This window comes from Opisthocomus hoazin, chromosome 2, assembly GCF_030867145.1.
Source record: "Opisthocomus hoazin isolate bOpiHoa1 chromosome 2, bOpiHoa1.hap1, whole genome shotgun sequence".
In the NCBI taxonomy this organism is placed as follows: domain Eukaryota; kingdom Metazoa; phylum Chordata; class Aves; order Opisthocomiformes; family Opisthocomidae; genus Opisthocomus; species Opisthocomus hoazin.
This window is the reverse complement of record NC_134415.1, coordinates 128,091,809-128,114,055: the sequence shown is the minus strand read 5'-3', so window position 1 is coordinate 128,114,055 and position 22,247 is coordinate 128,091,809. Positions and strand designations below refer to the sequence as shown.

Here is a 22,247-nt window from a genome sequence, read left to right as displayed (position 1 = left end):
AGCTTGGTTGCTCATGGGAAGGTGCAATTTTCTGACCCTTCAGAGGGCTCCCCCATTCTGGAGTGCAGTGGTTAGCACAAGGCAAACAGGTACTGCTGGGCAGCCAATGCTTTTTAACAAAATACTGTGCAGAACCCACACCAATCTGTAAGCAAAGAATAAACAATCTGTCACCCGGTGGAGATGAAGAGCAATGTCTGTGCCATATGAGCACTGCAGAGACGTTCCTGGTCACTTGGTGTGATAGCAGTCAATACACATTTCCCCTTCACCCAGCAGCTACAGGCTTCATCTGCCATAGGTCAAAAATTAATGGCATGTGGATATTGTTGGTTGCATCACTGCAGTTCTATAAACCAAGAAATCCAAGAGGCAACCAGAGGTATTCAAGCTGCAACTTCCTAGCTGTCTCTAAGGATCAGGACATTCCACACTGGCCACAACAAACCTCAGGGAGGAGGATATTTGGGGATAGAAGTTGTACTGGAAAGAAGATGATTTTCCGTGTCCAAACCCAGCCAAAATTTGGAGAGGGAGGATGTCGATTTGTGTTTTTCAGTGATTTGGATGTAAACATGCCACATGTAAATATTGCTACAGAATTTCTTTACAGACTATTCCAGACCATGACTGATATGCTTAGATTTCATTGACTTTTGCTTATTTTCTGTATTTTTTATTTTCTTGGACATGTAAATTCACCTAGTAAATACCAAGGCCTTGTGTGTATGTGCAGAAGTGTTCGTTGCCAGCATAAACATATTACAACCAACCGCACAATAATTTTCCTTTGCTCTCTTCTTCACAATAACTTTACCTCTCCTGCCTGTCAGTGTACAGACCTCCAAAGACATCATGTCGCTCGAAAAGAGATGCAAAGGCTCGAGAAAGGCCCTTTTCAAGGATCTGGATGGAAGTCTCCTGGACCTAGCACCACCTGTTTCTGTTTTCCCAAAGTCAGAATTTGAATGGACACAGTTCTACTTGCAAGCTGGTAAGTACCTGTTCTGTCTGGAGTGCTTGCAAAGTCATGCACACCTTTGACCCATGAGGTCTGTGTTTGCCCCACGCTTTCACTGAGACCCACAACTGCAGTCGAGATGGTGGTGGTGCCAGATTGTCTCCTTTCCAGGATGGATGTAGTGAATTACAGTGTAGAAGTCTGGGAGGCCTCATTGCACAGTTCGGCATCCACCAGTGCCTCTCTGCCAGCTTGAAGAATCATGTCACCTGGTACCTTTAGCCCCTTACGGGTTTAATTCATTCATTTTAAGACTAGAATAGAACTTACCTGGCCTTTGCAAAGTCCTCTGAGAGCATTGAGACATGCCATGTAAATTCTATGTAAGTGTAAAATAATAGCAATAATTGGCCCAACAAGGATTTTCATCCATATCCCACTGAGAAGATAATCAAGTTGAAAACCCATTCCAGAAGTTTAAAGACCCCTCTCTCTGGTTGAAAAAGGCCCATTCTGCTCAGTAACCACTTTCTGAAGGTTCACTCAGCAAGGCTCCATTCTCATCCTGATTAAAACTCTGCTCTCTGATTCCAAATAAACTCTTTAATTACAATTAGTGTTTCCTGTGCCTGCTGCTGATGGCGGCCATTTTGCTGAACAGGTGCATCATTTGTGACTCCAGCGGTATGGGAGACTGATGGAAGGGACTGTAATTACTCCTGTTTTTCATCCCACTCCAAAACTGATTAAACACGAGAACTTTAATCTTTAAACAAAATGTCTAAAGTGTATCCAGTAAAGGCTTTTCCTCTAAGAATCCCACTCTAACTGGCTGCTTACAGGGCTGATTAATCTGTTGTCTAGATGCAAACACAGTGGTAATTACTCCACCTTTTCTGACCTGATTATGAATCACATGCAAGTGCTAACACCCTAGCAGCATTACCACTTACCACCTGCGTATTTATGCACACGTGGTTTTGCATACAGACCTTGGATTTTATTTAGACTTGCACCATTATTAGCACAACCTGGCACACAGTCATAGGCGTGCCAGGATTCTCCATCATCTAAAGTGCACTGACAGTGCAACCTGCACTCCACAGCGTTTATCTCCTTGTGTAATGGAGGCAGCAGCATATGGTAAATGCTGCCTGCCTGTGAGGCTATAACAAAATTGCTGTGTTTTCTTCTTGCTGACCAAATATGAACGGGGTTTTTTCCTCCCCTATCTTCACAATTGCATGTAAAATTCTTCTGTATTTCTCATTCTGACCTGTGGTTCCTTTTCTCTTGCGGTTGATGCTTGGCAAGTCACAGCCTGATACTAAGGTGAATCCATGTTCATCTTCTTCCCTACTCTACCACCTCCTTCTCCTTCTTGAAAGAGGTAGTACTGAATATTTTGCACAGCGCAGTGCAGGCTCCCATGCTAGACAGATAGGAGACAACGCTCATCTTCGCTGCTCCCACAGATCTTCTGTGGGGCCAGATTCTCCCTTGGCGTGACAGTGCTTCAAGGCCAGTGACGAAGGTGGTGTTATGAAGCTGTTGAGCAGAATTTAGCCCTTGGAGATCTACCTTTCCTAAATCCAGATGAGCATTTGGTACTTATGTCATCTGTGTGGTCAAGACCCACCCACTGAACCCCTCATCCGCACATCCATCTGGTACCCTGTTAAACCTAAGTAATTCTCACCACCTCCAGCAGCCTCATCAGAGCACTGCGATGCAGTGGGTAGTGCTCTGCTAGGCTGACTAACCACAGAGACAGGAGAAAGTCTTTTCAGGTAGCTACACAACTTCCTTGCCACTTCCACAGTTCAGGGACACAAGTTTCTTAGCTACTTGAAAGCTCTGGTTTTCCACATCCTCTTCATCACACCTTCATATGGATGCAAGTATATATTCTCTTTAAGCTTTCAGCTTGGACTATCAGCTTGAAATTATTGGTCCTCGGCCGTTTCTAGATATTATGATTACTGCATGGGGAGCAAATCAAAATACTCAATATGTTTCAGGGACACAAAAGCCAGGAAGATGTCCTCCCAGAACAGTACTGTAGAAAAGAGGCTGTGAGAGCCATAACTGGGGCACAGTAGATCACTCAGTACAATATTAATCTTCCTGAATTCTTATGATATTTTAAACTGATAAGACAATCAATATAGAATATATGTAATATATTATTTATATAATGTAAATGTGTGCATGTATGCAAAAGGCAAGGAGGGATCACTTGGCTTCCTGAGTCCTGTCCACTGCAGATGGGCAGTAGCAAGCCATGCAATGTATATTTAATAATGTACCCACTTTTTTTTCTTTTATCTTCCTGTGTGCCTGAACTTTTATCTCCTGTGTTTACTCTTTGGGTCATAGACGAGGTCTTTTATTCTGGCTTTCCGTAGAATCAGAGTTGTTCACGTAAAACTGAAGTTTTAGTTTTCTGGATAAATCACAGAATTCAGAAGAAAAACAAAAAAACAAAACCCAAAACAGGAGGGAACAGATTCAAGACTTTTGTTATTATTTCTGCTGAAACAAAAAGGAGCAACAACAAAAGTGGTTTTGAGTCAAACAAAGAATTATTTTTTAATCTAATGGTACTTTTTGCTCTTTTTTTTTCTTTTAAATACAATGCTGCAGAAGTTTAGAATTAAATGTTTTCCAACAACTCCTCCCTAAATCATTTATGAACAACTTTCACAGTATCATTTTTCAAACTATCGAAAACAATTTAATGAGTTTAACATGAATTTGTAATGATTTTAATCTCTTTGAGCTGCCATTTTTGGATGACAATATGTTTTTCTCCCAAAACTCATCTCTGCACCAAACCTCTTACAAAAGAGCTTGAGGCCAGGCTTGGAGCACTAAATGGTACCATGATATAGGAAACACCAGAATTACAAACTGTACAGCAGAATTAGCTATAAACATGAGTGTGCCTAGCTGAGGAATGAAGGATAAGTGAATGGTTTGCATACTCAGCTGATTTCTGTGTCCAGGTCCTGTTCCACAAAGGATTGCTGATACAATCATTGTCCTACAGTTAAAGTTTCAACCATTTTCTGCCTATATGTAATACTTATAGGATTCTGTTATCATACTGCCTCATGTCTGTAATCTGACAACAGTGAACTCCCAGAGACATTGAAGTTCGTTGTCTTCCTTTGGTTCAAAGGTAGCTGAGGACCGGAGGATAGTAAAAGATTCATCTGACCCCACTTCCATTGCCTCCGATGTCCTTTCCATTGAGCAGAGACTGATACCTTAAGGGCAGAAGTTAGGTTAGCTCATACATGGATGTCTGACAGATGAAACCAAGTCCTTCAAGTTTTAGTCTAGAGCCTGCGGACACACATGTTTTCTTCCTGTTGGCAGATATATTCTAGGCATCTTTAAAAGTAATTTGGCCAAATAATCATAGAATCATAGAACAGCCCAGGTTAGAAAGGACCTCGAAAGATCATCTGGTCCAGCCTTTTGTAGGATAAGGAGCCTGGATGAGATTATCTAGCATCCTGTCCAATCGAATCTTGAAAACCTTCAGTGATGGAGGTGAGTGGTGAGTGGGGAGGCAGCTCCAGCGAATGATTATTCTCACTGTAAAAAATTTGTTTCTTATATTGAGATGAGAGCTCTCCTGGTGCAGACAGTACCTGTTGCCCCTTGTCTTCTCCATGCGGGTCCTTGTGAAGAAAGAGCTTCCATCCTCTCTGTAGCCTTCTGTTAAGCAGTCGGAGACTGTGATGGGAGTCTACCGTGAGCCTTTTCTTCTCCAGGGAGAGATGATCTCACTCCTTCAGTCTTTCCTCACAGGATGGGTTCTTGAGCCTTTTGATCATCTTTGTGGCCTTCCTTTGGATTTTCTCCAGTCTGTCCACATCTTTCTTGAATTGTGGGACCAGAACTGGACAGAGCCCACCAGGTATGGCCTGACAAGCACTGACTAGAGTGGGATGATTATGTCTCTATGTCTGCTAGCAATGCCCCTGTGGAAGCAGCCCAGGATCTGATTTGCCTTTTTTGCTTCAGCAGTGCACAGCTAACTCGTGTTCAGCTTGTTGTCCACCAGGATCCCCAGGTCCCTTTCAGCAAGGCTGTTCCCAGCCTGTACTGGGCTCTTTGGTTAGAGTTGCAGGACTTTGCACTTGCCTGTGTTAACCTTCATGCAGTTCTTGCTAGCCCACTCTTCCAGCCTGCACAGGTCTCTCTGTAAGATGGCTCTCCCTTCTGATGTGTACACCTCACCACCCAGTTCAGTGTCATCAGCAAACTTGGTAAGGGTACTTTCAATCCCGTCATCCAGAAAATTTATTAAGACGTTGAACAGCATGGGGCCCAGTATTGGTCCTTGGGGGACAAATAAGCCATCTTGAATTTTAAATTATTGCCAGTGTCAGTGACCCAACTTAGTGATAAAGTGACTGAGAAAAGCAGAAATGAGTAGATAATTGTTTGGCTCTGTGCAGCCAGATACTGAGCATTAGTAACCTTACAACCTGTTTGTCTTCTTTTATCCTACCACATAGGAGAGATGTTATGATGGGGCTGTAGCCAGAGACATGGGAATATGGGGAAATGAAGAAAGGAAAAGGTCATCAGAAAATACGTCTGCCAGCATAGATACTTGCAGAAGTGTTTTCCCCCTTGTTAGAGGAGAGAACATGACTCTCACTTTTCAAGCAAACCCAAAAGACTGCAGCTTGCTATGTGAGTCTTTAATCTCTGCTGACATTTATAATTAAACACTAGACTATGAGGATTCTGGATGTCAGTGTATTACAGCATGAAGGCAGGCAGGCATCCCAGACAATGATTCCTCAGCATAGGTGCCTTTGAGGGCTCACATTGATGCAGGTAGTATTGCAGCTCCCAGTGATCTTGTGCCAATCCACGAGAGAGTCCTTCCCATTCTTATTCTTCTCCCTTAGCATGGCTTCAAATTTAGCCAGAAGAATAACTTTTCCGTGTCTCATGAAATTGTTAATTGTAATTCAGAGTTCCCTATATGACTTCCATGCTGGTTTCTAAAGAGATGCAGAAAGATCCTTTGGTTTGCATGAAAGCAGTGTTTTTGTGTATCCTATTTTATGATAGTGTAACTGGTGGAGTCACTGCTCTGCTTGTTTTTACTGGATGGAGTAACTCTGATGCACTGAAGGGTAAGGAAGTCACAGGCTGCAAGTTGTAGCTATGATGCAAATTTTTCTTCCTGATTCTAATACGTGCTCCTTGTATTTACTGTGAATAACTAAGTTTATTTTCTACCCTAGACAAAGCTGGCACCTCCTTGTAAGTTCTCTGGATATTGTAGAAGAATCAGTGACATTTAGGTCTGCAGTACCCCTGTGGGATATATTTTGACACTAGTTTCCCAGGCAAAGGACAGAATTTGTGACTTGCCCAAGCTCAGTCAATAAATTGATGCATATCTTTCCAAAACCCTGACAGCCAGACTTATAATCTAAAAGCTCCCCACCCTGTTTAGGCAGGTTGAAAAGTATGGTTGTGTTAACTAGAATCAGCCAAAAATTATTTTACATTCTACTTTTTTATTAAAAAACATACCTGGAGCATTTTTTGGAACTTTACTGAACACTTAAATTCTGACTTTGGCTTTAAACAAAAAAAAAAAAATCCATTTTTTTTTTTAATTATTGTTTAAAAAGTCGAAGAAGTGTTTTATTGAAAAAAAATAAGTCAGCTTTAGTGGGAATCTTTTGATAAGAGGATTAGTGTGTTGTGGACAATTGATGTTTTTCTCTGACCAACAGATAACTGAGACTACATTTTCCACGTTGTTTTCAATCTGGACAAATCTAAAGCTGTGAAATTCCTACAGTAGTCTTGCTTGCTCTCTAGAGGTAATCAGTACATTTTCTGGATCATAAAAGCGTAGGTATTTCATATGTAATTGCTTATCTGAAGCAACTTGCACAGACATTTAAACACTCTATTTTGTCAACAGCTGTTGTAAAGAACTCTGTGAAGATCATGTAGCATTGAAGTTAAATGTCATAAATGAATATGCAGAGGTTTGCTGGTTTAACCATAAATAAGATAAAATGTCAGGTCCAGGTGTAAGTAGTCCAAAATTTCCAGGGATGTAGATCAAGGATTTTTGTACAATGTTCTTCCTTTTGGTAATTTTAATTATCGAATAAAATTGTCAAGTAATAGTTGAGGATGTGTACAATTTTGACACACAGGCTGCCAGCATGATTTAGGGCTAAAGCTATGTGAAAATGTTGTATCATATATATTTAATATTCCAAGGACTAGGATTAGCCACACCTGCTATGCATAATCTCAAATTAAATATATTTGAGAAATGCAGGTTTGGTAGATCTGCAAGGAATGAAACAGATGCAATATTGGTCAGAAATATTTATTTTTTTCCACTGGAGCTTTATTTTTTTTTTGTTCACAGATAGAAATTTGGTCTTTATGCAATAAATGGTCCATGCAAAATCAGTTAAAATTGGCAATGAAGAAAGTTAAAAGAGCAGTTACCAAGTTATTGTTTTATAAAACACAAACCTAGCATGGTTAGAGAATGCCTGTAACTTTTACTTAATTTTCTTGAATACACATCCCTGGTACAGAATTCTGCAGACCTTGATTAAGTTAAGTTGAGACCAAAGTCGAGAACAAAGTTGGGAGGGGTTTTCTGATGCTCATGGGAGAACAAAAATTTAAAGTAAGCCTAAGGGAAAATAAGTTGGTTTTGTATCTTTGATACCTGTATGGTGGCTGATCAGGTGTGAGATGGCTGAACCCGCTGAACTAAAGAATCAGCTCTTCTAACTGAGGTGAGCTTGGCAGTGAGGGACATCTGTGGATGGTGAATCCATCCATTAGGAAAGGAGAACCACAGTTCATCTGGACGCCACATAAGACTGTACCTCAGCAGGCAGCTCTGTCTGGCAAAATACTTCTCTACATAATTTGTTTTGATAGGTCATGGAGAAATAGACCAGAGCTGGAGATTATTATGGTGTAACCCCAGCTGGCAGCTAAGCACCACACACCTGCTTGCTCTCTCCCCTCACAGTGGGATGGGGTAGAAGATCAGAAGAGTAAAAGTGAGAAAACCTGTGTGTTGAGATAAAGACAGTTTAACAGGGAAAGTAAAGCCATGTGTGCAAGCAAAGCAAAACAAGGAATTTGTTCACTACTTCCCATTGGCCGGCAGGTGTTCAGCCATCTCCACGAAAGCAGGGCTCCATCATGAGTAGCGGTTACTTGGGAAGACAAAAGCCATCATTCTGAATATCCCCAACCCCTCTTCTTCTTCACCTTCCTTTATAAGCTGAGCATGACATCATTAGGCATGGAATATCCCTTTGGTCAGGTAGGGTCAACTGTTCTGGCTGTGTCCCCTCCCAGCTTCTTCTGCACCCCCAGCCTCCTTGCTGGTGAGGGATGTGAGGAGCAGAAAAGTTCTTGGCTCTGTGTAAGCACTGCTCAGCAGTAACTAAAACATCCCTGTGTTATCAGCACTGTTTTCAGCACAAATCCAAAACATGGCCTCACACTAGCTACTGTGAAGAAAATTAACTCTACCTCTGCCAAAATCAGCACAAGACCTGGCAAACTAGGTTAGCACTGGGGCTGATGTGGCCATATGACATTTGCATTTTGAAGTACTATAAATTATGCTTCTTCAAACTCATCTATATCTCAGTCTCTAATGGATAGTTATTATCCTTTTTGAGGGATGTTATTTCCTTAATTCTGTAGCTAGGATGTAAGATGAATGCCATTGCTCATTGTCTGTGTGATCAGTATAGACAAATGCATATATATATATATACATACACACACACACATATACAAATGTATAGTCTGTCAAACTTTATCTTCTTGTTCCCACAGAGAGCATCAAATGCTTTTCTCATGATGAATCCAAAAAACCTTGGGCAAACCCATCCATTTTGCATGTTCATTGCTGTAAAGGGAGTTTAGCTTTTTGTAGCACCCTTTCTACCTCTTTTTTCTAAATTCCTCAGGTACTTTCAAACAGGCATGCATGGGTGTTCAGCTGCATAAAATGTAAAATATATGCACGTATCTATTAGGAATAATGAAATTTGGAAAAAGTTATTGCAGAGTCAGGTCCCTGACTCTGGGAGATAACCTTGGCCCTTAGGATAGCAATCCTTTTTGAAGACATGCCAGCAAATAGTCTGTGCCTACAATTACTGTCAGAAATTCTTGACTTCTCCTTTTAGCCTTAATCCCTGAGGATAAAACAACAAGTTTATCATTTTCAAAACTGAACTCCTGTGTTTAAGGAGCTGTTTAGAAAAATGACACCATTTCTAGAGTTTGTGAAATCTCTGAGAGCCCATTTTTTTCTCTGAGCGGTAAAAAACAACTCGGTGCCCCCAAAACACACATCACCTTCATTTAGGAGTCTAGTTATGGATTTGATATCCACCTCTCTACCTTTCTGTATATAAATGCTGTCTGCGACCTGAGCATAAGCTTTTTTTATCATTGACATGAGGAGGCTACTGTTTCAGGGTAGTGGTTCTGAAGTTGTGATTTATAAAGCATTGGTGGTCCATGAAACCTGAGCAACCAATGCACACATCACTTGTAGATTAATTGAGGAGCCTGACAGTTATAGCTGAAAAGAATCATTAGGCTTCTGGAGAAGAGAAGCTATGAAGAATGGCTGGCAAAGTTGGGTGGCCCAGTTTCGAGAAGAGATGGATGAGAGACGTAAGAATCACCTTCAAAAACATGCTGTGGACTAGAGAGAAACAAGTTGGTCCCCAAGTGTATAGAATCAGAAACAATGGGCTGAAATTTCAGCAAAGATAATTTTAAATGTGGGAGAGAAAATGTTAGAGTAAAGACAGCAAAACACTGAAATAACTTGTCTGAGTGGGTTGTGGAGTCCCTATCAGTGTATGTTATGCAAACATCCTTAGATGATCCAGATAGAGCTGCCCTTGTCCTGGAAGGGGAGGACATATGAAATAATAACTTCAGAAGGCCCTTTCTGGACCTATTTTCAAAATTCTGTAAGGATGCTCAGTGGTCTGCAAGAATCTTTGAGGTCTGACAGTTATTTATTGGTCCAAAGGCCAGGGTGTTGTAGTGGGAAGGTTTGGTAATTAGGACTTTCTAAATGGTGTTGATGAAGACAAAGAGTGACTGCTAGGGAGGTAATTAGTGAAGAGAATTTCTCTCCCAACCCATGCACTTGGTCCCTCAGTCATTCTGCCTGTTCTTGTGGAATGCTAATGCACTTGAAAAGCTGTGCAATAGGTAAGTGTAGGGGTTAGTCCCATGGAAAAATGGTGTACTCTGTCTCAGCAGAGTTTGCAGCACCAGGAAACAGAAACTGAGGGACCTCTCTTCAAGGCTCACTATCTCACACATCATGCCATTTCTCCTGAGGTACTGTTTCATTCCTATTTATCATTCCTACTTCAGTGATTCCCAGGGATCTGAGTCAGTATCTGGGTATTATCACTAGTAGATACCATCCAGAAACTTTGCTGATACCTTCTGGAAGAAGTTTCTGGTGTTGACAGTCAACCCAGAAGGCTTCAGGAGAAACAGCAGAGAGCAGAGAAGTGAGGTGCTCTGGAGTGAGTAGGGGACCAATCTGATGACAGCAGCCTACATTGTACAGCCTCTCTAGTCTTGGTGGCCGTTACCTTTAAGGAGACTAGATGCCTGTGTTTATGCAATTAAAAAAAGAAATGTGAATTGCATCCTGCAAGCATAACTGTATTATTTTCCTTAGATCTTAGAGGCATATCTGTAATCTGACCAAACTGCTGACTGTTAGTTTGCTGAGCTTTACAGGGGAAGCACTGCATTTTGCAACAATTAATTTTGCAGAGGAAGCAGCCTTTTTAAAGATGCCTGCAGCAGTCACTAAAATATGTGTTGTTTTTCAGGGCCACCAGACACACAGTTGGCTAGGTTGGCTAATAAACAAAACAACAATGCAAAAACCCAGCCTTGTGGGGTTTGCAGGAAGAAGGGATGAGAAATGAAATGAATAATGCTTACCTGCTAGGGGTGGGTGAAGACTATAATTGTTTAGCCCCCAGCAGATCCCTGCAAGGGTTAAAAATGACAAAGGTATTAGTTGGTGACTGCTAAGATTGTTGGTTTGAAGCTCTGGGCAAAACACAGACTGTTATTTACCGGACTTGGTCGATTTACTTCTTAATGCAATAATGACCTGTGAAATGAAACGTGAGCTAGACAATTGTTCCTCATTGTTTCCAGTAAAACATCCTTTCATACCCCATTAAACCACCATTAATTCCATTTGAAAGAGAAGCAGGCACAAACACCAAGGGATATCTCTCTCTTTTCCTCCTTTCCTCTCTTTGTGGGACTGATCAAGGCCTGTGGATTGCAAAGCAGCTTTCTTACACATTTCAGAGGGTGTTGGGCAGCCTGTGGGGCCACATTTCTGCAGGAGCACCAGAGAGATCTGCTGGATTGGCACCCAGTGGATCACATTCCTGAGATTTGTAGAAGACCATTATAAGCTACACATTCAATTTATTGATGTTAACACATGAAGTTTCTCTCTTTTTTAGGCTGTCTTTCTTTAAGCGTGAGATTTATGTGATCATGCAGTGTATGTGCATATGTATGCATGTGCCATATCCCAACCAGTAATTCTTAGCCCATTTTCAATTTCAATCCAAAGTAGTAGATTTATAAATTCTCAAAGATACCAGACTCCTACAGGCTAAAAAAAAAAATTGGATCTGGGAAGAAAAAGACTGTCAGTGAAATATCATTATCCTCATCCCCCCAAAGGGGGATATCCCTTGGTATCCATTTCCTGGATATCAAGAAATGTTCTCTGGAGACAAACTCCAGATTTGTGTCCCAACTAAACGAAAATCTTTTGCGCACTGGTAGGTGTCACCAAAAATCTGGGAATAAAACCTCGTAACATCAATATAGTGTTAAAAGGCAGGCATTCTTTATTGCAGCGCTGGATGCATGGGGGATAATTCCACCAAACGTGCATACCTCATACCTTTTCCGTGCAGGTTATATAGATCAAAAATATACATATTTATTTTATTCATGCATATTCAGTATTATTTTCTTTGGCGATTGGTGTAAACTTTTCTCGCTTCTTACATAAATTGTTGTGCAGACTCTGTTACCCTCTTCCATTGTTCCTTTTTGAGTAGGTGATATTACCTGAGTAGGGAGTCAGTGAGTCGGTGGTCGCGATCTCCCCCTGCCGGAATTACCTTTTACCTACTGGGTTTGCAATCTTGGCAAACCTAGTCAGTTTCTTCAGTCCGTTTCACAGAACCACACTCCATCGTTTCTCTTGACAAAAACACAATTACCCACTATTGTTAGCGTTAATGGTTACCTAGAGACTAGACCCTCTGTTCCAAGACCTAACGTCCAGGTGGGCAGGGCTGTACCAGGAACATAGCAGCACTGTTGATGTTTATGGTCAACTGATTCTATCACCCTGGTTACACAGGCACCATGGAATCCAGCCATAGCTCTGTAGTAAAGCACTGGTTCCACCTTACCTGAAAGCAGTTTCTTAAACTCCCGATTCTCCTCTGCTGTAGCATCGTATTGAGTCACTACGACAACATGAAATTTTAAAACTGGAACATTTAAGATGTCCAGGTTCTATGCAAAGACATCAGATCAAAAAACAGAAACCCAAGATTTTTTTTTTACCTTAATCAGAGCTCTAACCTGAGAGACAAAAGTAGCAGACCATCTGAATTATGAAATATAAATGCTTCTTTTCTTCTGGAAAACACTGGTGAAAGAACAGCAGACAGAAACTGTTTTCCTACTAGAGTTTCCTCAGAATATTTTTTTTCCATAAGAAAAAAAAAAAAAGTGTTATACGCTTAAAATATTTCAGCCCCGAAAATTTTTGTTTTCCTTCTATTTTTGGGGGGAGGGACACATGCGACCTGATTTCAGTCAAAACCTGCTTTTCTTTCAACAGCAACATAGAAACCCAACTTCTAGAATAACTTTTCAGTTAGCTTTAATCACTGTGAATAAGCCAGAAATATTTAGGACAAATTGTCCCTCAGTTATACTGACATAAATCTGGTAGTGCTCCATTCTGTATGAAGTTATAAAACTGGGATTATAACATTGTCCATTCATGCATGAGATGTTATTACTGGGCAGACAACATTTCTGAGGGTGAGGGATCCATTGATTTATAATCTCTAGTATAAGGTAGAGAGGAGACACTTGGGTGGGATGTTGTATTGGAGATGTCTGTTGCTGAGAGGACTTCGTAATGCTTGTTTCACACAACACACTGATAAAGTATCCTTAAATTCAGCACATCTGCATGTTGAGTGGTGTGTTATATGCTGCGCAAAAGGAGGGGAGATCTGGAGGGGGCAGGCATGAAGACAGTTCTGATGGTCCAGCACAAGAAAGTCAAAATCTCCTCACAATAGTTTACCCGTTTCACATCATCAGTGGCCCCCAGGACCTTCAACATGAACTCCCTTCTTTTTCTACTTTTTCATTCTGCCTGAATGGTCCAAGACCCCCAGCCCCAACACACATCTCTGCCTCCACAAGCCAGGACCCCTTCCCTTCACTGTCTCACAGGACCCCCAAGATCCTCGTGTTTCCAAACCAAAACTCTGACTCTGTGTCACTTTTTTCTTCCTTTCTGATATGATTTACCACATTCTCCACAAATCGGGGGTCCAGTGCCAAACATCTTAACCTCCACAGCCTTCCCAATCAGCAGCCAAACTGTCTCCTTGCTGCCTTATAGCCTTACCTGAAACCTAGACCATAGCATTTAAGTAGTTCCTTGGCAGGTGTTGTCCACCTAAAAGGAAGTTAGCAAGCATCAATAGCTTTTGTTCAAAAGTACCACTGAATTTCATATAAGCCACAGTCTGACAGCCCATATCACAGAATCACAGAATCACAGAATCAGAGAATGGTGGGGGTTGGAAGGGACCTCTGTGGGTCATCTAGTCCAACCCCCTGCCGAAGCAGGGTCACCTACAGCAGGCTGCACAGGACCTTGTTCAGGCGGGTCTTGAATATCTCCAGAGAAGGAGACTCCACAACCTCCCTGGGCAGCCTGTTCCAGTACTCTTTCACCATCAGAGGGAAGAAGTTCTTCCTCATGTTCAGATGGAACTTCCTCTGCTTCAAATTGTGCCCGTTGCCCCTTGTCCTGTCGATGGGCACCACTGAAAAGACTTTGGCCCCATGATCCTGACACCCACCCTTAAGATATTTATAAGCATGTCTAAGGTCCCCTCTCAGCCTTCTCTTCTTCAGGCTAAACAATTGTATAGTAACATCATCCATCATCACTCCTGTTTTTCAGTTGCTTCAACTTTTATATTTTATTTTTATTTTATTTTTTTAATACTTTATACTTTTATGTTGTTTGTTACACTTGATACCTTTCTTTTCCCATGCTAGATTTATGCCTGGGGTAAGATTTTGTCTGCAAGTTTGCTCAGAAATTGTTCTGCTGCAAAGAACAAAATTAAGCGCTTCTTTGTTGTATGTTAGAAAACGAATCTCTAAACTCTGGAGCCATAGGCTTGCCGTAAAGGACTGAAGGTAAGCAGGGAAACAGCTCTGAGGTCAGTTAAAAGTTTTCTACCCACTGTCCCCACAAAAAACTCTGTCCAGAAGTTTCTGTGGAAATAAACTGCAGGGACTCATTATCTTCTGATGTGCTGTGAAAGATCTAAGCTTTGACTATTGCTTGTGAAAATTTCAGTACCTGCTGAAAGCACAGACTTCAAATGCTTTCCTTCTTTCAGCTGTCTACCAAACACTGGTGTATTTAGAGCCTCAAATTCCAAGTTCTAGTTCCCTTGCATTGCATCTACTAATTAACAAAAGAATTCTAGGAGCTTCATGACCCTTGTTGCTGCCCAAGGCACTGTGTCCTTAGGAAGCAAACACGTGTTATGTCCTAACTTTACAGACTGGGTAGGTTAGGAGCCAAGGGATTACAGAGAATCATCTGTGGTGGAACAGAAAAGAGACCTCAAAGTTCAGCCAACAAGTATGCCATCAGCTGGAAACATGCTGGTTAAATTTTGATTAACTAGCCTTATTATTATGGCATCTAGCAAAGTTTACTTTGTGTAGGATTGAGATTTTTTTTTATAGATGCCTATATATGTCTTAGTGACTGTTTACTTATAACATTGAGTATCATTTGCAAAAAAAATGGATCCTTATGGAAGGATTCAATTGCAATTCTGAAAAAAGATGGAGTATGAGAAGTGCAAAAGCACTTGCCGTGCATGTGAAAAGCAGTGGCCTGGGGAAAGAAGTCCCTTTTTTTCCTTCCTCTGTAATTCTTCCTACGTAGCAGTATTCTGAATCAGAGAGAATCATGACCGTATGCTTGGGTGTATGCAAGCATGTGTGTTTATACACACACACGCAGGCACTGTCCTCACAACTGCGCTTGGAAGCATTTTATCAGTTTTTCCCTCTCATCTTCCAAATATTAGCATTTAATAAAATACACATTTTCTTCATTTATTTTGAACCTACTCCAAGGCCAGCAAATACCAGAACCTCAAATGTTATGACAGGATAGATTCTTTATTGGTTTGTTTTCTTTTCATTCTTTCTGTTTTCTCTGTGATTTTTAAAAAAAGAAAAAAGATTATAGACCCTTATGTTCTAACTCAAGGACCCTGGCTTCCAACTGAGGTAGACAAATATGTCCAAAAAAATGTCCCAGAGATCCATCCAGTGCAGACAGCTGTGCAGCAAACAGGAAATTGAGGAAGTCAGGTTCATCAGAGACACAGGATTTCCTTCGTGGATGTTTCAGATAAAGCATCTTTAATTTTTTCAAGCTGCTTTGGTGCTGTAAAAGAACCATGAGAAAAGCTGGAAAAGTAACACCTTGTGACTTGCAGGCGGTGATGTGAAAGAACAACTGGAGTACAAGTTCTCATGGGGACAATCGCAGCTTGGTGATGTTGACATGACATCTTCCAAGCAAGATCACACTTGTCTGTCTGTGGTCCAGGCTGGTAGGACATGAGCCAGCTCTGAAGCAGAAGCTGTATCACAGAGACACAGAAGGGTAGGGCTGGCTAGAATGGGCACATCTCCATGCCAATGTGGTTGCACAGCTTCCACTTCAAGTTGGGCATGGTCCTTCTAATTTGAACTGTGGGTAGAGCAAGCACTGGTCTACCTATAAAGGGCAGTTTAAGTGTCCCCCTAGTTTACCACATGCCGTGCTAGAGGTTTTGCTGCTGCTGCCAGATTTGCATCACAGGAGGCAGCAGGTTCAGCCATCAGCATGCGAGGAGTGATTTACTGTGAGAGTGGCAGGAAAATACAGGTTGCTCAGCAGATCTGAGTTCATTGCAGAGCTCCACTGAAACCTTCTTTTGTGACTTTGAAGAAATCACTTGATAAACCTGTGAAATGAGGTTAATCTTTTTTTTTCCACTCATTAGTTTGTGATGGCTCTTGATGTTTCAGTGTTGGGACTAAAGAAATGTCCGTGTAGCATCTGGTATGATGTGATACCAAACTAGTTTGGGTCTGCTATGAAACACTGAGAAAAATTACATACCAGTAATTAATATTGTCCATATGGCATTACTAAAACAGGCAAGCACTTCCATGACCTTAGGTTGCCTTGCTCTTCTATTTGTGCATTTCGGTTTTGACACAGTCTTGCATTACGTGATCATAGCAACATGCAGGCAATTTTGACTCATTTGATCCAAAATGTGACTGTTCTAGAGGTGGCTCAGGGCTGTGTAATGCCATATGTTTGTGTACAAGAGCTCTGCCTTATCTCCTGGAGAAACTGAAACAACTGGGATGAGTAAAGATTGGAGGAGAAGAAAGGAAGGTCTCACAGCACAGGTGGTTACCGAAACCCATATGAGTAACAGAGCAACTTTAAACAAGTCTTTTAAACCAAATAAATCATTTGCCCATGACCTTGTCCATGTCCCCATCGCATTTCAGCTCTTTCCTATATCCAGCCATGCCTGACCATGGTGATGGAGAGTGCTAGCTGCAGGGACGAAAACTGCTCTGGGGAATGTAGTAATGGTTAAAATGTGTCAGTGATCATGAGCCAATATGTGAGATCACATGTTAACACTATTTGGTTTACTGGTGTAGATGTGGTCTCGGTGATAGGTGCACCAGAAAAAAGCAATAAGCGCAGAAACTATCCATCTCAGATTCAGTCATAGTGCACCCAGGACAAGGACTCAACAGGGCATTTTAGCTAACGAAACTGCAAATGTTGACCAAGCTTGGACTAAGAGGTTGGTATGCCTCAAAAACAAGTTTTCACATGGTAATTACTGGGCCAAAACATGCAAGATCTTCATTTGTAAGGCATATCTTTGAATGGTTGTCATCACTCGATCAAGTTCAAAGCACATGTGGTTGATACAACCAGCACCTCGCGGTGCTCAGGATATGTGGCATGAGAATATTGTTATTCGTGAAGATAATTAGTTGAAAAGAATATATGAATTTCCTAATGCATTGTGGAGAAACAGATCAGAGCTTTGAAAAAACAGCAAATTCACTTGCATCGCCTTTAAGAAACTGGAAAATAAATATTTGCATCATGCCAAGAACATAATTATTAACTTATTATTTAAAACTTTACATGCATTTTAAAATGTTCATATATAAATATATGACATTATAAAACCATCCCACATTCTCCAGTTGCTGGGAAAAGAGACACAGAGCTCATGAGTCAGCGATCACACTGAAGCATTATAAGCTGTTCTGGTACATCTTTTCTTTTCAAAGAAAAAGCGTGCGTTTTTTATTTTTTCTTCTGTGTTGTAAGCACATTCAATTGGCAGCAGTACCTCAACTTGTCTTAGAAACAGATTGTCCAGATGGGGTAACCTTGCAACTGTAATCTACCCCAGAAAGGGGGTCATGGACCTGAGTCAGATATTGGTGCTGCTTGAGACTTCTGTGTCCTCATTATTTTCCTTTGTCTCTTCTATTCTTTTTTTACATTTCTGGGTAACTGGCCACTAATTTCAGTTTCAAGAGACCCTGTTTTCTGGTGGCTTGGATAAGGCAAGTTGAATTAAAACTTTGGCATAGACCTTACTTGAGACACCAACAGAGAATTTAACTTCTGTGTTTGACAAGCTAATTGGCCAAGGTTTAAAACCATCAGTTATGCAATAAAAAAGTATGCAATTAATTAAAGGGAGCTGATTATTTTCTGTCGGGCTCTGTTCCTGAAACATCCTCCTACTCACTAATAAACTTTGTTCCGGGGGTGGTTTCTCTGAAATTAATAAACACATTGCAAAACTAGCGTAACTCTGCCTCATTGTTTTCTTCCCATACTCCCTAGGATGCAATAGTTACTGGACTGAAAATAAAGTTTCATCCCTATAAGGTCCATATTGCTAGTACACTACTTTTTCCCCCTGTGGATTGATAGGAGACTGTATCATTAGCTGATCAGAGACACAAACTGGGTTCATGGTCGTACCAGAAATAAAGGTGAAAGTAGTAGATGGTGCAGCTCCATTGGGTAAATAATCAGGTGAAGCAGATACTTGGTAAAAATAATTTCCCTAATAGCTGAGGAGAGTCCTTGGCTCTGCTTGGACCTCTGTTACTGATTAGGTCCACCCTTCTGACAAATTACTTAAACTTTCTGTCTGCTTCACACTCTGAGGAGTGGCTCACACTGGAGCAGGGCTTGGCTGTAATAGATCTGGTCAACGTCCCTTAGGAGATGGGCACAACTGCCTTCTTATCATCTTTGGAGAAGGAGCTGAGAAATAAAGTAATAACAGGACCTGTCAGAAATGAAACCCAGTAGAGCATAGCTTGCAGTGCGGAAGAGGAATAGGCTGTGGCAGTTGTTGAGGACTTCTCCAGCCCTCTGAAGCTAAATATCATATTTTTTTATTATATGTTAATAGAGGTGTAAGTAGAACCAATAACACTCATTTTTTCATTGCAAGCAAACTAAATGATGTCTCCCTTGTTGTTTGAAACCACAGTGTAAGGCATCTAAGTCTAGTTTAAAGAAACAATTTTGGCCAGCTTCCTCTGCAGTCTGATTCAGGAGGCTGGTTTGGATCACTGTGCGATGAGGGAAACCTGCTTTCTCCTTCTCCTCTCTAGCCCCCAGGAGACAAACTTCCTCAGTCACTCAAGTTTGTGTCTGAAGTAAGAAGGAAGCCCAACAGGAGTCAGTGACCACAAGTAACTAAAACCATCCCTTGCTCTTAGAAAGCCTGAGGGTCTCTGGAGAAAAGATCTGACCCACAACAGACATACGGAACCCAGAACGGGCCAGAGCTCCAGCAGAAGCACAGAGCTGCCCTCAGGAGTATCATGCAAGCAGGAGTCAGACCCTGCAGGACTCAAAGACTGGCTTAAAAATCAGCATTCAGGTTTAGCAGGTTTCTATTGTCTTGTTGAAGGTGATGGTTGCTTTGGGAATAATATCAAGTATTTATAGACTGGCTTTTTTTCTTATAGCCATGCTTTCCAAAACAGCCATTCAGGGACAGTTTGACCTAAAAGTACAGCCAATTTCTGTGGTATTTGCTAAGACATCTTGTCTCATCCAGTCTTTTAGATATTCTAAACTCCAGTGAAAAGACGTTCCAGAACTTGTGTGACTGACAACTTCTGGGCGTAAGGTCATCCTTAGGAATTATTAATAGTGAACTACTGCCTCCACAGTATGGCAGACTAAACAAGTCAGTCTTGTTCCCTAACATATTCATATGTCAGTGTTGGATGTTTGCAGGTTTTTTTGGAGTGTTCTCTCTGCAAAGTAAGTGTGGGGCCTGATTCAGTAGAAGGCAGTATAGAAGCTAAATTATTTACTTTGACCAATTTTACTTGCAGATTAAGTTTCTAAAGAAGCCCTTTGTAACTAATAACTCTTCACTGCAACCCCGGAGGGCTCACAAGTTATGGGATGGCGGATTATGGTAGAGGGTGGGTGGGAAAAAGTCAATAATAACACCAATAAAAAAGCCATCTTTCTGATCAAAGCAGAAAATGCTTGAATAAAGATTATATTAAAAAAGAAAAATGTAGAGGTCTTGTTAAAACTTTTGGGTTACTGTCCAGTTATGTGGATTTTCCCTCTAGTGCTTATTCTGGCATTCATTAAGCCCTGATAAGTTACATAGAAACACTTGAAAGAATGATTAGAAATGCTATGTGTGAATAATAGAATTGCTTAAAGGGAAATGGAAATTCTTAAAGGGAAATGCATATTGACATGGAAAGTGAACTTGTGCAATTTTCTCATTGTCTAAGGTTATTATCTTATTCCTCTTTTTTGTGAGTGCTGAATTTGTATGCTTTCATATTCACAGTTTGGGGGCTGCTTAGGAAAATAATATTGCCTTTCACTTAACTCCAGTGGGAGGCAGATGTGCTGAAGGTCTACAGAAAAGTAAAGTCTCTTTTTTCAGGTGCCTTTCTTTGAGAGGGTTAGGCTAGAGTTTGGAGGGGAAATACAAAAAAAAAAAAGAAGAAAAAACCCCCAAACAACAGCCCAGATCCTTCCTCAACGTTGTCTGTGTGGCCCTTTGTAAGAAGCACATGGTAACTTTGCCTGTGCTCCCAGTGTGCAATGAGCATGAAACTACGTGTCCTCGGCTGCTTCGTGTCTTTGCCTCAGTGTGACCTATTCGCTAGGACTCGGTGCCAGGCTAAGCTCAGTTGCTGCAGTTGTGATCATCTGGAAGTGAAGTCAGGATGACCTTGGGTCCGCTGGTGAAAGACTGTATGAATGTTCCCTGGAAAAGGATATGTCCAAATCTTAAATAACTTCCTTAGGAGCTGGACACCAGGCACCCAATTCCTTGTGTCACTCTGGAAATCTCAGTCTGTGACGCAGAGTGTCTGGGGAAAGTAAATTCTTCTCACCAGTTAGACGTGTCCAAGAACTTGAACATCTTAGCAGGGGGATGACCTAGGAGAAAAAGAAGTTTGAAGTGAGAAATAAAAGTGGATTGCACCACCAGCTGAGCAACCTTAATGCTGGATTGCTTGAACTGCAAGAGCAAAAATTCAGCATGCACCTCCTTTTCATGCTACTCTCCAGCAGTGCCTCTCTGTGTATTTGCAGAAGTTTGAGAGCTGTCATACTGTAGAAAAAAGGAGTGGAGACCCTAGGCACTGTCATACAGCTATAGATGATCCTGCTGTGAAGAACTGACAGCTCTAAATGGAGAAAACAAAGGGCAGGAGGGGAAACTGAGGCACGACTGGATCTGTGTGTTTTGAGCAGAGCCAGAAGCCATCCTGTGGCTGGGCTGGTCTTGGACACGAGGCTTTCCTCTTCATTCTTCAGTGCTCTCAGGGTGAAAGTCCCCAGAATTCAGCTTCAGACCTCTTTTCCCATGTTAGCTGTTTCATGGTTAACATGTCCAACGGGGTCCACCTCAGCACGGAGAGGGCGTGACCTTGTCTTGCCAACAGGACTGATGAGGGGATGCTTTGTGTTGCAGGAAACAATGCAGCCAGCACCTTTGGGAAGCTTTTTGCTTGAGTAAGGGTTTACTGCTTGCTTACTTGGTGTTCCTTTTTAAACAACCAAAGTGTTATTGCTCACAATGTCAAGCACTGGAAGGTTAAATCAAAATTAGCTTGTTGCCGCAAGAACATGTTATATTCCTTTTCTTTGCTCTTCACATTACAGAAATAATATATTAGCGCTGCAAAGTCTCAGGCAGAGGGGAACAGAGCTGATCCCGTGGTTGAATTATGAAGTCAGGCTACAAAAGCCCTAATCTAAACTGTGGGATAATGAGATGTGAGAGGATTTTCTGAGGCCCGCTGCTAATCACTTTGTGTTTGTTCAGTAAGATGGGAGTGTTTTCACTGAGATAAAAACATAGATTTCATTGAGAGAAATTTCAAAAACAACCTTCAATACTTTAAGCCGCAGCGATTTAATGTGAAATGGACAAGTATTTTTTAAGCCATTCTGAGGTTTTTTGCTCTACCTGAGTTTTATGTGGGTATCACATTGACTTATCTGTCTTTGCCAACGTTATTCAAAGGAATTTGAGAAGTGTTTTTTCCTTGTATTTTGTTTTTCAACAGTGTGGTCAAAAAAATCTCTAATGCAGAGAATGAAAACCTGCACCTCTGAACTAAATGTCTTTATTGACACAACTCTCTGAGAGGGATCTGTGGAGAAATGCAGGGTCTGACGAGCTCCCAGATCCACCCACCTTTCATCCCCACCAACACCACACAGGCA

The 22,247-nt window shown here is 41.3% G+C and overlaps 1 protein-coding gene across 1 annotated transcript in view; it reads left to right on the top strand.

Moving 5' to 3' along the window:
- The window catches only part of PKHD1 (PKHD1 ciliary IPT domain containing fibrocystin/polyductin), a 277,151-nt gene that overhangs the window by 202,630 nt on the left and 52,274 nt on the right, over nucleotides 1–22,247 (top strand). Inside the window, exon 59 of the mRNA XM_075414995.1 lies at nucleotides 834–994. Coding sequence (XP_075271110.1) covers nucleotides 834–994 — 161 coding nt within the window. The remainder of the gene's footprint in view (nucleotides 1–833; nucleotides 995–22,247) is intronic.